General features: G+C 31.5%; 1 protein-coding gene across 1 annotated transcript in view; it reads right to left on the bottom strand.

Annotated features, from left to right (window-relative positions):
• The window catches only part of Vps52 (vacuolar protein sorting 52), a 43,597-nt gene that overhangs the window by 24,113 nt on the left and 687 nt on the right, over nucleotides 1-18,797 (bottom strand). The window contains exons 2-6 of the mRNA XM_075357336.1: nucleotides 16,765-17,017; nucleotides 16,053-16,228; nucleotides 10,241-10,338; nucleotides 8,034-8,187; nucleotides 3,264-3,396 (exon numbers count right to left, since the gene is read on the bottom strand). Coding sequence (XP_075213451.1) covers nucleotides 3,264-3,396; nucleotides 8,034-8,187; nucleotides 10,241-10,338; nucleotides 16,053-16,228; nucleotides 16,765-16,971 — 768 coding nt within the window. The 5' untranslated portion in view covers nucleotides 16,972-17,017. The remainder of the gene's footprint in view (nucleotides 1-3,263; nucleotides 3,397-8,033; nucleotides 8,188-10,240; nucleotides 10,339-16,052; nucleotides 16,229-16,764; nucleotides 17,018-18,797) is intronic.

Below are 18,797 nucleotides of genomic sequence, written 5' to 3'. Positions count from 1 at the left end.
TTCATGAAGTGAAAGTTGACTCACATAGGTAAGGTTTTTTGCAACTTCTTGCATTAAACCATTGCAGCAACCAATGGAAACCAATATTACTGTTGTGCACTGGACAGATATAGTGTACACATTGTCAAGCTTTGCTGGTATTGAACCGAAAGATCAAGCAGTTAGATGGGAGAGAAAAACAACATATTACTCAACCATACTCAATTTCTTTGTACAAAATTTTTGGATGGTGTAGATATGAATGATAGAACATTGCTATCATTTGAAGATATGAATGATAGAACACTGCTATAAGTTGAAGATACGAATGGTTGCATGTTAGATTAATTTAAAAATAAAAGATTTTGTTTAAGAATACTTTTCCATTTTATGAAAGCTGCACTGGAGACCACTGTAAGTAAACATTATTTTAGTATTACACCAACATAGTCAAAACACACACGTGGACATTTCATTTTCTGACTGTGAATTTCAGCAGAGACTGAAATTAATATTTTTATTAATTTTGTTATATTCAATTATTAATAATAATAATAAAATAATTTTTTAATTATAAACAAAATTTTGTTTGGATAAAATAAAATTTGTCAAAGAAGAGATACAACTTAACATTAATTTTTAAACATTTTAAAATTTATAGTTTTTATACGTTTTAAAAAATAAATACTTTCATAGTTGGAAAATTTACTAGTAAATAATACTTACATCAAATGTTATTAGAGAAACTGATTTACATTTCAAGGGTACTTTCCTCATGTGAAAATGTTATCAGCAATCCACATTTAGGTTTTACTTATTATTATACTGAAGTTCCAAAGAAATTATAACTGGTGGAATTTTAAAATTTGGAAGACGAATATTTAGAATGTGGTTAAAGAGTGTATTATATGTGAACTACGTTTCCCTATTCAATACATCAGCTGTGTTTTTTGTGAACTCAAACTAGTGGATGTATACTTCATTCCATTCAAGAACATTGGAATGTTCCAGTTAGTTTGTTAATATTAATGAATTTACAATCACTTTCAATAAAATAAATGGTAAATATACTTGTTTGGTAAATAAATGGTAAATAAACATGTTTCAACAAAGTGATTTTACACATTAATAGTATATTTATTTAAAGCCCACCGGGCTGGTGTAGTAGTTAACTCATCATCGCAAATCAGCTGATTTCAAAGTTGAGAGTTCTAAGCTTCAAATCCTAGTAAAGGTAGTTACTTTTATACGGATTTGAATACTAAACTGTAAATCCAACCACCAAAGAACACTGGGATACCAGTGTTCTTTGGTGGTTGGGTTTCAATTAACCACACTTTTTGGGACCGGTCGACCTAAGACTGTATAAGATTACACTTCATTCACAATCATACATATAATCCTCATCCATCCTCTGAGGACCTTATGATGGTTCCAGAGAAACTCAAACATTTATAGCGATACGCAAGTTCATTAACTGTTTCCTGTACCTTCCACTTGAAAGCGCTAGTAGCAAGGATGGTATCCCCAAAGAAAAATTTAACAGGGAATTTGACAGGGAATTTTCCAATAAATTTTCATTTTTTGAAAAGTTTTCATTATCAGTTAATATTCACAACTGTAAAATTTATTATTATTCGCCCTAGTTTGAGGCAATTAAACCACTTTATAAGCCCCATTTATTCCTCAATAACTTGACAACATTTTAAGTCACATTGAAAGTATAAACATTTATTATATTAAAGATTACACTCTATGCATTCAAATAGTAAAATATGTTTAGTTTACAAGACAAACTAATAGTGACAAACAAATAGAAAATTAAATCAAATTTTGTGATCAAGCAATGATTAAGAAATTGTTATGTGAATGAGTTAACTATGAATAAAGTATCACTTACACATTTTAGCAAAACTAATAGGATAACTAATTACATCATAGTAAACTTATAAAAATCAAGAATTTATTTTCTGCAGTAAACTGTGACTTTGGTGTATCCAGATCATGAAAGATAAACATTACAAGAGTTACATCTTTTAAATTAGAAATTGAAATGTTTATTTTTAAAAAAATAATATAAGAGAAGGAATATATTTTAATATAGTTAATAAGTGAATATTTTTGTTAACAGTTCTGCAGGCGGCCTTTCCCTAAGGAAACACACGTTTCACAGATCCTGCACATGCATATACACCACACATGCACACAAAGGCTTCTGCTGAGGTCAATATCCTTAGCAGGATTAATTTATATACATAGAACTTAAACTGGTAATAAGAGTTTAAAGTTAAAGAAAAGGGTGGACACTAAAAGGATGACCTCCTCATTGAGAAACTGAGACCCAAGACAACTCACTCGCTCAAGGGAGTTTCAAGATTCTTCTCCACGAACCTATTCATTTTGCTCATATCTTGGAGAGTGAAAAGTTTCAACCACAATGAGATCAATAGACGACTATTCAATAATTTTTTATTGAATGTCTTCAATAGAAGTTTCAACTCACTGTTTTCTCTCCAAAAATAAAGAGTGACTAGAGAATAACTTCACTTATATCCTGTAATTGTGTGACATCTAAATACACACAACTATACAATAAAAAATTTCAGTTAGACCTTACTGGAGATTACAGGAACACTAAATATTTTAGATTATAAATAACGTGAAAGTTAAATTTTTCCATATTTTATCTTTCAATTACCATTATTTAAGTGTGTGAATTTTACTGTAGTTACTCTTCCATAACTTTACATCCAGAAGTATCTTTTCAGTAAAATAAGTGTTTAAAAATTTCTCATCCTTAGGTATAAAAGACTTATAAATATAAGCAAAACTGGTGAACATTGAGTAATGACTGTGTAATGTCATAAAACAGATGGTCCAGCTCATTTACAATTTAAAAAAATATTATAATACTAACTGTTTTCTTCCAGCTACAGTCACAATTTATCAACTGTCATTCAGTACATGATAGAAAACATTATCAATGAAACTAAAGGGATAAGGAACTAACTCCATACTATAACTGATCTTGGCATACTGACCTTGATCTTAATACACATTTTTTATAACAGTTAGTAGCAACAAACAAAATGACATACAAAATCAAAATAAAAATCTAACAGAACAGTGTTTACACACATATAATATGCACATGACACTAATTACACAAACAAAAATGAATCACACTATTACAATTTAAACTGTAAACAAGGGTAAACCACAAGCATTTATTCATTCTCTCTGCTACGTAAACAAACACACACACACACACACAAACACATTACCTGTAATTTCATGAGATGAGTTGAATATGACTTAAAGTAAGACAAATATATTTTGCTCATTGTATCAATGTATTCATAATAAATTTCTTGAGCCACAGCTCTTTCATTTGCAAGGGCAAATTCAAAGAAAAATCTGGAAAGAAAAAAGTTTAATTTACTAACTATAAATATTATAACATAGTAACATTACATATGAGGAGAAACAATAAAGTAATGAGACTGATTTTTTTAAGCAAAATGCGGCAACCCTGCAGTCTTTATAGACACTCCATCTTTGTTTGACCTTGATCTTCCTGCTACTAAAAGTCCAAGTAGCACACCTGTACAACCTCTCATTCTTGAGACTTGAGTAGTGGTGTAATAAATGAACACATGTTTTGATCTCTCATCATGGAAATGGAATCGCAAAAAAATGTGGCAGCTGATCTGTTGAAACAAATACAAATCAAGCCAGTTATTGAACCGTGTTATCACTGGTGATGAGAGTTGGTTATTCCAGTATGATCCAGAAACAAAACGTCAAAGTTCGCAATGGTGTTCAAAGGGATCACCCAGACAAAAAAAAGCTTGCATGTCAAAGTTAAGAGTAAAATGATTGCTTGCGTGCTTTTTCAATTGCAAAAGCATTGTTCATAAAGAGTGGGTGCCTCCTGGACAAACAGTTAATCAATATTTCTACAAGCCTTGGAAAACAAATCCTCCGTGTCCATTCAGACATGGGTACAAATTGGATTCTTCATCACAATAATGTGCCATCTCATGAACATTGTCTGTACAGCAGTTTTTAACCTTAAAATGATTTTTACTACTACCAAAGCCATTATTCATAATATCTCACAACAAATGACTTTTTTTTATTCCCAAGAGTCAAACTGGTGGTCAAGGGACACCATTTTCAAACAACAGATGTCAAAAATGCTGTGACAAGGGTCTTAGACAACATTCCATAAATATTACCAGCAGTGACAGAAGCGTTGGAGTAAGTGTGTGCAAACAGAAGTGAACTACTCTGAAGGAAATTACGCTACAGCTGACTACAAACATAAGTAAAAATTTTTATCATATCAATCTCATTACTTTATTGTTTCACCACGTAAATAAGAACATGTTATTTCCAACAAAAGGTGTCAATTATTGGAACTTCATGAAACTACCTTATAAAAATATACTAGGCACCTTAACAAAAAAAAGTCTCAAGAAGGTGCCAAAATTTGAGACAAAAAGTTCTAATGATGACACAAATTTCCAGGTCAATATAGATCTGTTCATAATGAGTAAAATTCTACTGTTAAATGCAGTTACTCCACATTCAAAGGGATCAATTAATCTCTTACAGTTGTAAAACATGTTTTGCAGTTCTGAAGCTATCAAGAAGAAGCATTTCCTGGAAACTAAAGTTAAGTTTCATTTTTATTACATTAGGTAACAAATTTATTTACAAACAATCATAAACTTAAAAACAGTTGAAAATATAGAATCTTAATAAATCTCTTTCAAAATCATCCTGAAGGATTGGATAATTTGTTTTGCTGTGATGAAGCACATCTTCATCTTGAGTTAATAAGTGGAATTGCTGTACCTTGTATTCGTATATCACTGATGTATTACAGACCACTGAAATATGATCAGTCACCTCTGCGCAGTCCAAAATTAAATATGTATGGTATGGTTTATCATACCAGATATTTTTGGTGTCTTGCAAAATTGGACTATATTTCCTTAAAGATCAAGAAGGGAGTTTAGCAACAATGAATGCATACTGCTACATTAACATGTTGAACAGTTTTTTGGCTAACAAAATCAATACAAGCTAACTGAGAATACCTGCTCAGCAAGTTGTGGCTACAATCAACACATACTGATTGAGCATGGTTCTATTTGCAGCTTATTCGCAGGGCATGTCATTTCACTATTTAAAGACGTGAACTGACGACATTTTTCCTCTAGACTTCTTTCTGTGAGTTTACTTAAAAGGTAGTATATAAATTACAAAACTAGTTCATTAAATGATCTTAAATTACAAATTGGGTTACACGGACTGCAGAAATCACCACAAGATTTAGTAGTATGTGTATTGTTGAATTTTCAAAATCACTTCATTATTTTATGTAGAGTATGGAGAACATTTGAATGATTTCATTTTAAAAAAGTTATAGTTAATATAAAACATGTATATTTTTAATTGAAAAACTCCCTTCTTTATAGATTATTTGTATACTGTTTCATAAATACAAAACTGTGCAATCTTTTTTTTATTTTCAAAAGCGTCAATAAACTTAGAATAAATAATACCTAGAACTCAGCTATATAGAAAGCATATTCATAAAGTAAGTATAGAAAGTAAAGTAAGGGCTTAAATTTAAATATTAGCGGGCCAGAACACATTTTCATGCATGCAGGGCCATCTATTGGCTATTTACGAAGTCACTGTAGTTGTTGTTTTGATACAGTAGTTGTTTGCCTACCGGTGAATGGAGATTGCAATGTCCACAACAATTATTTCTCCCGCCAGTCGTGAAGTGCTTGTTGTGATTCAATTTTTGAGTGCAAAAGGATCTTCAGTTGCTTAAATTCATTGGGAGTTGTGCCTAGTGTATGGACCTACAGTAATGATGAAGGAAAGGTTAGACAATGGTATTGAGACTTTAAAAACGGCTGTACAAATGTGCATGACAAAGAGCGGAGTGGTATGCCCAGTATTCATACCGATGAAATTGTTGAACAAGTGAACTGAAAACTGTGTTGTGATCAGCAATTTGATAATTAGTGCTCTGGCTGATGAATTTCTGCATGTTGGGCACACCTCTATCTACACAATTGTCACAGAAAAGCTCAGATATCACAAATTGTGTGCAAGGTGAGCACCGAAAATGCTCACCGACAAACACAAAGAGCAAAGAATGTACAGTGGACGAGCGTTTTTGAACCGCTATTGATGAGATGGAGATGATTTATTTTCCCACATTGTTATGGGTGATGAGACGTGGATATCCTACACCAAAACAACAGTCAATGCAATGGCACCATTATAGTTCCCCAAAACCGAAAAAGTTTAAGCAATCTCTGCACTTGAGTTGAAAAATGTTGGCTACCATTTTTCGGGACGAAAAGGGTGACATTTTGGTTGATTTCATGGAATGTGGATCAACAATTACAGCTGAAATGTACTGCAAAATGCTCACCAAACTGAGACATGCGATCCAAAATCAACAACGCGGGAAACTGTCATCCAGTGTAATCGACAATGTGCGTTCTCACACCGCTGCCTTAACCAAGAAGAAGATTCAAGATTTTCACTGGGAACTTTATGACCACCCTCCATTAGTCCTGACCTTGTACCTAGTGACTATTTCTTCTTGTATTTGAAAAATTAGCTTGGTGGACAACGCTTTGAAAATTACAAGGAACTATAGACTGCTATTGTCAACTGGTTCAATTCCCAGATGACCAACTTCTATGCAGAGAGGTTAAAGAAACTGGTGCAGCGTGAAAAGTGCTTAGAACTGAATGGCGATTATATGGAGAAGTGAAGTAGATACTAGTAAACTAAAATGGTAAGTAAAAAACTTTTCTAACGAGTTAATTTTTTTTTAATAACCAAATAGCTCTTACCTTTTGAATTTGCCATGTAATAAGCGTGGTATTATCCCCATCATCTTTAAGGACACAAACACACGCATCCACTGCTGTCTCATTCTCTCGTTTCATATATATGTATGCATCTATGTATATATATCTATATACACCGGGCGTTTTATTTTAATCCCCCCCATCGCAACTTTCTTGTGGACTATGAATAGTACAAAAAAAAGACCTAAACAAAACTTACTCGAACTGCAGGAGGACATCTCATAATGTCATCAGATTCGACCTTGAACATTATTTTAAGGTTAACACATTTTTTCAAATGGAATGACCAATTTTTCCTTACTAATGAAAAGAGTGGAAAATTTTACTTTGAAATATGTAGTCACACAATGAACTTGGAACTTTTTTTGAAGGTCATACAACTGTGCTATAAAGAAACAGTGTTACATGTTTTTGAAGGTCACACAACATAATATTCATACTTCAGGCCATTTATCTCACAAACTATGGGAAAAAGCATAAAAATGACTACAAAAATTATGTGATTAGGATGGAGACAACCGACTGTAACCTTGAGGTCTCCTTTGGAGCTCATCGAGTTTTTTCAAATGGAATTACCTTTTTGATAGCATAAATGGAAAGAGTGAAAAATGTCATATCACATACTTGAATCTGTCATGATGATTTACTATTGTTTTATTTTTTCCAGCTTCTTGAAATTCATGATTTAGAAGTTAATCACATGGTTTATGATAGCCGATTTGCTGAATTTCAAAAACAGTACCAGATAGCAATCCTCTTCTTACAACTTAGAAACCAGTGACTGTAAATATCTGCGAAAAGAATACAGCACCCGTATAATACTCAACTCTGATGGTTAACTGCATGACCATCAAAAACTTCCAAGTTTATATGTGTGTCTCCATATTTCGATGTAAAGTTTTCTGCTCTTTTTATTGGTAGAATCAAAGATAGGTCATTCCATAAAAAAACATGTTAACCTTGAATTAAACGTCAAGGTCAAATTCAAGGTCACCATGAGGTGTCCACTTACAGTCCGAATAACTTTTATTTACGTCATTTTTTATATGTGTGTAGTTTACTAAGAAAATGGCCTGGGAGGATTAAAATGAAACACCAGATATGTTTACAAAAAACAATGAGTATATATTCTTCACTTACTTAAATTTTAACATAGCATTTTGAGGCACTTGATAATTTGTTAATGGTTTACGAAATTTTGAAATCTGTTCCAACAAATATCCTCTGATTTTGGAAACTGCTTTTATTTTCAATTTCTCTAAATCATCCTTAACATCCTGGCATGATTTCACTTCTGTTATGATATAAAAAAAAATCAAAATTGAAAGCATAAATTTACAATATTAAAATTATCTGTATTAAAAAAAATAATAATAATAAAATCTCAAGTGCAACAACAAACCTACCACTAACAGAATAAGAAAATATTTATCAATGTTTTTGAAGCAACCAAAGAGATCTTTATAACAAATTTCTTTTATTCACTTATGTTATTTTTACATTTCTTTCTATAAATATATATTAAATATCCTTTAAATTTCAAACTGAATAAAGAGTAATTCCCTTAATGAGGGAGAGCCTATCCTCAGGAAAGAACAATGGTAGAATCTTATTTTAAAATGTTTTAAATAAAAAAATTATTTCATAATAAAACATTACAGCAGTCTTCTGTATATACGAGGGCTGTTTTTTTAACCTTCTCTGGGCTATAAAAAAAAAGACACACTGATATAAAAAATGATTTTATTACTAAAATCTTACAGTAATCACGTTGTTTTGAATGATCTTGCTGTTAGATTACTATGAGTGCTAAGAAGCTCACAGTTGTATTATGTTGATTCATGACAGTTGTGTTTTGTTGATTTGTAAAGCTGAGTAGTACCTAACTTATTTTTCTATATAATCGCCAAAACGATTGAGGCATTTGTCGTATATTGACAACAGCTTTCTGATGCCCTCTTCAAAGAAGTTTATCGCCAGTGGGGTAAGGTACATCTTGACAGCCTCCTGAAGTTCTTTGCTGGTGGTAAAGTGTTGTCCACCCAACCATGCCTTCAATTCTTGAAAGAGGTGAAAATCACTAGGTGCTAGGTCTGGACTATATGATGGATGGTCAAAAACTTCCCATCTAAATTGTTTGAGAAGATCTTGCGACATGTTGGCACAAAGTGGTCGTGGAACAAAACCACGCCGGACGAGAGCATGCCTCTTCATTTGTTCTGGATCACTCTACCAGAAGATCTACGTCATATGGACAATTGGAGGAGAGGAAAAGAGGAGACTTTTTGCTTTTGAAGTATAACATTACAGAAGGATGATGAAGATAAGTTGGATGGGAAAAGTGTCAAATGAGGAAGTATTTAAGAAAGTTAACAAAGAGAGAAGTTTTTTGAAACAATTATAAAGAAAAAGAGCTCAGCTAATATGACACATTCTTAAGCACCAGGGCCTGGTTAAGAGGGTGATAGAAGATAGAAATTGTAGGGGAAGGCCTCAGTAGGAGTTCACACAACAGATAATGGGCAATATGAACTGTGATTTTTACTGGGAGCTGAAGAGAAAGGCTGATAAGTGAGAGGAGTGGAGAGCTTCTGCCAACCAGCCTAAAGGCTGTTAACCAAAGAATAAATATTATTTTACCCAAATTCACATTTTACTTTTTCTAAGATAGAACTTCCAGAGATGTTCCAGGTTTCATATAAAATATTATGAGTCAGATCTCTTTTAAAATGTCCTAACATTCACCTAAACTAGTTGAACAACCTTTTGTATTTTTATAAGCCATTTTTTTGTTATAAAAGAATAACTAAAGTTTTTATCAACCCCAATCTGTATAAACCCATGCTTTAAATCAATATAAGACCACATATTCTCATATTTTAATTTTTAGAATTTGTTTAAAGTGAAAACTGGCTGCATTTGACTACAAACTTAGGATTCATCATTATCTTAAAATTTCCATTCAACTTTATTACCCTTTAAACTGATATCACAGTATTTTTATCCATCCACTAATTTCAGCAGGTTTCAAGTTCCCTACAGATAGTAACCTTTCAATTTCATTTCTATATGGTTTACTAATTAATATACTACACCGGTAATTGTTTTAAGGGACTTAAAAAAAGATTGTTCTGGTTAAGTTTTCAAAAAGTCTAAATTTAAAGAATCGAGAAAGTGTTGGTTTTTTACTTTTTTGGTGCAGATTTTCAAGTAGTTTTTATTATATTTTTAAAGTTTACTCCATTACAAAAGCTCAGTTTCAATTTGCAAATAAAAACACTAATTACAATAGTAAAGGCCTAAAATTAATAAATTATAAGCAGTAATATAGAAGTATTCATACCAACCTTTAAAGCCTTGCTCTTTTACAAAGTTTATTTTATGACTTAAAAGTGATAAATTTGTAACAAATTCTTTTTCAGTTACTGGACAATCTAATATTACACTGAAAAATAAAACAAGAAAAGAAAATTAGTACATATATAAAAAAAAGAAATAGTCAGAATTAAATTTGTTTAATACTATTTTTCTTGCAAAGACCTTTAAAAGAAATTATCACATGACCTTCTTTTTCTGTTTAGTCTCCACAACCACTGTAAGATATTACTTCAGAGGATGAAATGTATGAATATAAATAAAGTGTAGTCTTCTACAGTCACAGGTCGACTATTCCTGACATGTGTGGTTAATTGAAACCCAACCACCAAAGAACATCGGGGGATCCATGATCTAGTATTCAAATCCATATAAAAATAACTTTATACAGATCCTACAGATCCTTTGGACCTTAGAATCCCCTTTGAAATCAGCTGATTTGTAATGATGAGTTCACCAGTAGACCAACCTGGTGGGTTAGTTATCGCATGACCATATATTATATTTAAAATTTTTGAGCCAACCCTGCCTCACATCCACCACTTCCAAAGCCGAATCTCTAAATTGGGGCTTAATTAGTTAGCCTCTCTTACTGGAGAAGATCTTTGGAGATCTTCTCCATTCCAAGAAGAATCAAGATTCCTCAAATAACAACAAAATTAAAGAGGAGCATACAACCATAGTTACATGTGAAACAAGTATATTGTTGGCCACCACTCTGAATTGGGTGATCAGAATTAAGTTTTAACTGTATCAATATTTTCATCTCATCGACCTCTTTAACATGATATATCAAATGAACACAGGTCCTATTTGAAATTTTTGAGCAGTCCCCCAACTCCACTCATCACCCAAAAATCAAAAAGAGTGAAATGTATTCATTGAAGTGGCCACTCGGTACAAGGAAGAATGCCGCAAACTGCATCCAGTTATCTCAATTATAAAAAAAAGTTGGAAAAGTTGTATAGCCAACCAATATAAAGAGTGTTCTGGGACTTATTAGCCAAACTTCAGGAACTGATTTAGGACACCAAAATGAGCAAAAAAGTTCATATCAACATAATTTCTATTTTGCTTTGTTTTCTTTCTGGACGCCATTTTATGATATTCAACAAAAAAATTATTTCTCAGGAAGAGATACTTAATTAAATTTGGCAAATCCAAGAACCAGTGTCTTGTTCTACAAAATAAAAAAATTTGAAAACATCACCTTCAAAAATTTTAAAGTGGCAGCCATCTTAATTTTTTAATCTTCAATATCTTTGTAATTATTTGTTTGATCGAATTTTTACTTTCACAAAAATTATTAAGCATTTTATTTTGAACAAAATGACACCTTATTTTTAAAAATTTGTTGATAAACAATCAAGTTATTGCAGACAATTAACCTGGCAGTATGTCAGTTACTAAAATTAAAACAGTTTAATTAGTTAAGTTAAAAATTAAAACAATATTTAAAAATTTGAAAAATTAATTAACTGTTACTATTTTTAAGATAGTAAAGTAAATTTGGTTAAATGGACAACAAGCATAATTGCTTTACTTAAAATTAATTTTATTTGATTTTAATTTGAATTTTTGATTTTTAATTTTATGCATTGATGTCGTATTTTTAGATATGTAAAAAGTTTTACAATTTAATTTTTAATGTTAATTTTAATTAATTTTTCATATTTTTAAATATTTTTTTAATTTTAAATTTAACTGAATAAAAGTTAAAAAAAAAAATAAAAACATTAAAGGTTTTAAATTTTAAATTAAATAAATGCATGGTATGTTATTATATTTTACGAAGTTTGTAATGCAATTTGAGATGAATATATGAATATATAATGCAGCTGATGATGCGAGTAAATTGTGAAAGTACTCCTGCATACATAGTGGAATAAGGTAAGTCATCCTACTTCATTTATTCTGTAATTTGGTTGATCTTCTAATAAAATAAATTTTATATAAATAAAAAAAAAAAAAAAACATGAACAATAAAATTACAGGAGAATCTGGATATTAGAATTGCAGATAATGTTATAAATCAATTATTGTTATCATAATCACTCATAGTCACTCCCAAAACCATCTATAAAAAAAATATTAAAAATAATCTGCATATTGTGACCAAACTTCAGCTATTGTTATTGGTAATAATAATTATACGTGGATACAAAAATGTAAATGCTTAGGAATTTTTACAAAATGATCCTATTGTTCAACACTTCCTAAACATAAGGGTCCAACAATGTAATTCTTAGACAATAGGTAGGTGAGTAAATGGGTTTCTACCTGAAGCATAGTTGTTATATGAGTGGTTCGAATGGACTGTGTGTATATGTTGATATACGACATAGTGTCAATAGATTCAGGTTGTAATTGTCATTTTTTAAATAACTTTTATGTCTTTTTTAAATTGTTAATAAGATACATTGTTTTGTATAAAAAAAAAGGTTTGTATTATTGTATAATTTTTTTTCATCCTTTGATTAATGTTATCAAAAGTTAACAGTAACATTAAAGTTATTGTTAAGTAACTTAACTAATTAAAGTTAAGGCATATAGCCTAATTATAATTTACAGGTTCAGAAATCTTAACTATAACATGGTAGTTGTCCTTTTCCATCAAACATGGTAACCGACTCTCCCATCTTGAGACAATGCTATTAATGTAATTCAAAACAGTAAATCCAAAGAAGACTAAATAGCAAACTTAGCAAAAGAAGAAAACATTGATGCGATTACAAGATACACATACCAATAGTGATGTAGATCTTTTAGAAAGAGCTGGAATTCTGGGATATGATGTAGATAGAGCAATCCACCATACTAAGTACGGTGTAGTGACTTAGACAAAAATAACTACACCGACTGGAACTTTCATTCTTCTTGTACACATGAAGATGTTTATGCAATAACTGTAGAAATTAATAATCATAAAGAAACAAATCTGTTTAAACCACCTGCTGTGGCGTGGATGGAATCAGATCATCCTCTCCCCAGCCACCCCTACATTATATTGACTTAACTTACATCACATTTTGTGAAGCTATGGGGAAACTGATAGGTTTGGTGATACTGTTAAAAGATGAGTGGACTCTAATAACTTGCGATTGGTATATTGTACAAAAGAAAACGATGAATGTTCTCCTCTGCAAGATAGAAAAAGGATTACAATCCAGAACTGGCATTTGTTACCAAAAATAGTGATGGGATACCACTAACAACTAGGCAAGAGGTCCTCCACAGATTCCCTCATAGCCAACACCGACCAGTTCAGACCATCATAGGCCAAACAGTTCCATCTATCATATCATACCCAAAACTAAGGTGGAACTTTGGTAATGCAAACTGAAACAAATTTGTTCAAGATCTTGATAACACAATGGATACAGCCATGTGTGGAAAATTATAATAGATTCGTTAGTCACTATCAGTGCTGTCAAGAGGAATATCCCAAGGGGTTTTAAAAGATCCTGGGCTGGAAAATGAGGATTGCCAAGAAATCTATTATCAATACCATGGAGGATAACAGTTCAGAGAATGCAAAAAACTACTAAATGCACTAATTCATGAACAGAGGAAAAAGTGGAAGGAAACACTTCCAACACTCAAGCAAAAAGACCTGAACCTTGTTGAAATGACTGTCTGCTGAGAAGCACATCGACCAAAAAACAACCATCGATCCAAATAATATTGCTACTAGGCTTGTCGATGTGACTAAATCCTTTGAGACTGAGGAGGTTGATTAGGCAAATGCATCGGTCAAAACATGTAAAGCTGCCAGTACATACGAAATCTACCCTGAATTTTTAAAGAACTGTGGTCAGAATACTAGAGTGGCTGAAGGCTTTCTACAACAGCATACTGATCCCTGTGAAATTACTGTCCTTGATGAAGAAGAGTAAGATAATAGTAACAACCAGGCAAAACTGCGACAGATGTTGCTAGTTATCATCCTATATCATTACTGAGTGAATGTTATAAATTATTATTAAATTGTTAAGCTACTATACAATAGGATAAGAACAATAATTGACAATACTCTGCCAGCTGAGCAGGCTAGTTTTAAAGAAGGTAGAAATTGTGCAGATCAGGTATTTGCACTTACCTCTAGCATTGATGAAGGATTCTAGAAAAAATTAAAAACAGGAGCACATTCTAACGGGAGTAATCAAGTGTAAAAGCTTTCATATCATCATCAATGGAATGCTAACAATTAGACAATCACATACATCTCGGTGAGGCACAGAGGAGGCCAAAAACATTAAACAATGACTTGCCTCAAGCTTCTGTTCTTGCACTTTTGTTATTCAATCTGTACATAAGTGACCTAACATCTACTAAATCCATGAAATTTATGAATGCAGATGATATTGCTCTCGTTGCACAATTTAAAATGTTCAAGGAGTGTGAAATAGTGATTGAAGAGGATCTGAGATTGCCTGGAATGTACTTCGATAATTGGGATCTGAAACCTAACCCAATTAAAACAGAGATAAGCTACTTCCATTTAAGCAATAGAGATGTCAGAAGGTCACTAAAGGGTTCATTTGTGGGGAAAGAACTGTGACATACCCAAACTTTGAAGTACCTCGACATGATGCGTGACAGAACCCTGTTACAAGCATGTAATGAATACTGCTGTAAAACTGAGAACTCGACATAGCATAATTCATAAGCTGGCTGGAAGTATCTGGGGAGCGAATGCAAGCATACTTCAAACATCATTATTAGCCTTAGTCTATTCTGTGGTTGAGAGTACTGTGCACCTGTATGGTTGAATAACTGTCATACTGATAAAGTGGATATTGAGTTAAATAAAATCATGCGAACAATTACTGGTACAATCTCCTCTACTAAATTATACCAAATTTTATCCAAATGGATAAATCCCAGTACTAGTTAATATACCTCCGCCACATTTCAGGCGCCATAATGCCCTCGTACTACTATGGAAAAGATTAATAATGCAGCGACACCAATCCAACATGGCAGTCAGTGGATTAACTAATCTGCGCTTGAAATCTCAAAACCTGCACGGGAACTGGCCCAAACATTTATAGAGAAGGATTTCAGGGTCAAACAACAATGGCAGATCTTGTGAAATGAAAATTATGGCTACCAATGGATAGTGGTAGTCCATGTACAAATGCCAGACTATAGTCAACAAAGAAAGTTATGGTGCAGACTTAATCGCGTAAGACCTGGGGCAGGTGTAATTACTTTATGAACAAATGGGGTATGTCACTTACAGCTGGTTGTGAGTATGCTAAGCCACTCCAAACTGTTGAACATATAATTAAGCATTGTCCACAGCAACTACACAAGGGTGATCCACAGGATGTTTAACAGGGTAACCCACCTGGAGTCAAATGGCTGAAAAAACTGGATGTCAATTTATAGTTATACTGAAATCTTTAATTATAGCTATACAAAAATTATACACAGTTACTTCTATAATTGTTCGAATATGTCAAATATAATAAATAATTCAAATAAATAGGACTTCCTGATTATTTACAATATGAAATTTTTATATTTATAGAAAAAATAGGTGTTTTACATATGTGTGTGAGTGTGTGTGTGTGTGTGTGTGTGTGTGTGTGTGTAAAACATAAAAAATTATGTAATTAAGAAAAGGTCACTCCTATATTTCTAATAAAAATAATTATTTCAGATAATTTAAAAATAAAATATCATATTAATTATGTAAGCAATTGGTATAGTTCCAAATTCCACTACGCAATTATTACAAAATTGTTACTTAAAAATAATAAATGTAAAACTACTAACGTGATAAGCGATTCTGAAATTGACATGTCATCTATAAACTGACTAAGCTGTCCTCTTATAGCTTGTCTGTTATGAAGCTGTTGACTCATAGCAACTGATTTCTTTTGCAGATACACAATTTCACTACTGATACTACCCAGATCAGACTGAAATCCCATCAGCATTGATTCCATTCTCTAAAACATAATATTAATTGACAAAAAATTAAGAAATTTTAATTTTACATGCTTTTTACTCATTAAGTTATAAAGACCATTTGAACACTTGTAATAAACAATCAAAATCTGAATATAAGGAAAGACCAAACACTATAAAATTATGAGAGTCAAACAAACACAACATGAAAAATGCAGACTTCATTAAATCTTAATTTATCATGAGTAAGAATAATTTTTTTTTCTAAAAAAAATAAAAAATAGATATTTCAGATAAAATGAAATCAAATTCTTTATTGCACAAAATAAAATTAAAATTACCTTACTAATTAAAACATTAATTACAATTTGTTTATGAATACTACCAACTATAAAAACCAGTATAAGTTATATAAATTCTATGGGCTGGCAAAAGCTAATGCCTCTGTGCCAACACAGACCTCTCAGTTATTATTTTTTTTAATGTGATAATATTCTCTATGAACAATGATCAATTCAAAATCAATATGGTAATTAACAACATCATCATAATTAACATAATACTGCAATTCTTATACCTCTAATATATTGTCACATGCTGTTATTTGATTATGAAGACTAACTATATTCTGACTCTCCTTAATGTAATCTTGAATTGATTTATTTTCAACTTCTTTTAACTCTCTTTCAACCTGTTTAGAATATTGTCTTAAATCTGTTCCAGTACGTAACACTTCTTGAACCACGTCATCTTCTAAAGGTTGTGATGTATTTTCATCACTCATGATGGTTGATAGAAAAGTTCACAGTTTGTTAACAAGTTAGTATCACCTAAAAACAAACGATAACGTAATACTGTCATTACATACATTTACTATAAAATTTACTAATTAAGTCTGTATAAAAAGAAAAACAAGTTATTTACTTGCATTTATCACCAGACAACAGAATCAGCATTAAAAACTAATGAAAAACAACTTTAAAGTTTTAACTTTCATATTTAAAATTAATGGAACTTTTTCTTCCAGAGGATACTTTATAATTAATTAGTAATAATTTCTACAGTGATACTATTATGGTAATTATGAGCAAATACTTTATAAACTTCAATTTTGTTCTACTTTAATCTACCATAGTAGATATGCTTAGGATCAGGAAACCACAAGATCTAAATGTTGAAAAGGAAGTTTGGATGGCGAGTGACCTATGCAAGTCCAAAGTATATGATGAATTATCAGTACTCTAGTCAATTAGCAGCTATCAGTTTTGTGAATTACTGCGACCTGTTCAGATGCTAATCAGTCCTTTGAAAAGAGGAGAGGGTTAAGATTAGAGTTAAAATTAGACTTTTGTGAAGGTAGGTCAGGGATAAATTACCCAGGTATAGCAATATTTAACACCATCTCATGGGAGACTTGGTCAAATTTATGTTTACACGGAAAAAAATATTTACTGCAGGCATAGTATTAATAGGTGTAGGACAAAAATTTCAGTTTTATGTGCTATGTGTGAAATTTACACAATATTAATATCTTTGTATATGTTTTGTTTCCATGAAGTGATTTGCAAAAAATTATTCTGTTATTATTCTGCATGTCATGTCAGTACATGTTATTTAAATTTGTGGATGAATGTGCATTCAGTGGTAATTGTTTACAATTAAGGACTAACCATTATTTTCTAATTAAATAAGTTGTTTAAGTTTGTTAATAAAGTTATGAGAGAAGTTAAGTTTTTTAATAAAGTTAATTGTAATAAAATTAAAAAATCTGTAAATGAAATTAGATTCACTTAAGACTAAATTAAGTACAATATAGATTATTTAAGAAGTAAAAAACTTGACTTAAATGAAATTCCGTTACTTAGTTAGGTTTAGGTCAAAGTTAAGGTAAGGTTAGTGTAATTTTACATAAAAAAATACATCATTTATAATACAGTAAAATACATTATTCTTGTACTAAATAACTGGTTATGGTATATAATTATGGAACCAGTCTAACCATTGGCCAATTTAATATTTAAGATTAATAGCAAGCATTAGGTTATATTTATATCGTGTGAAGTTAACGAGACAGAATCATTAGTCATATAACCTAATCTTTTTTTCTTACCTCCAGGACCGCCATTAGGTATTACATAACCTAATATATTTTTTTTTTTTTACCTTGTTAAGCACCCCCAAAGTGACCTGTCCTCGCCATTAAGCTTTAACACAATCACTTCAGGGTGTCGTGGCAATAGACTATCCTTCTGCCTCATCCTCTCGTAGGGCTTCCCGTCAGGGTCCTCCAGTTTCAGTAGCCTTCCCTTCAAACATAACCTAATCTTAACCTAACTAAATTAACTTAATTATACTTAAACCTATTCTATTTAGTAATAATGTATTTTTACACTGTGTTGAATTATTAATTTTTGGTGAGGGTACTGTGTAACTTACAAGGGACATAACTTGGGTGAAAGGTGTTTCTGACAAAAAATTCCATTGTAAAAGATAACTTAGGTTCTAAATAAGGAATATTCAAAATTTCATCAAAATCTGAGGCGAGTCCCTAATTGTAAACAATTACCCATTCAATTTTTTCCAATAAATTAATGCTATCAGTACTGAAAT

Source organism: Lycorma delicatula, chromosome 2 (assembly GCF_047948215.1).
Source record: "Lycorma delicatula isolate Av1 chromosome 2, ASM4794821v1, whole genome shotgun sequence".
NCBI classification, from domain to species: Eukaryota; Metazoa; Arthropoda; class Insecta; order Hemiptera; family Fulgoridae; genus Lycorma; species Lycorma delicatula.
This window is presented reverse-complemented; position numbering and strand designations above follow the sequence as displayed.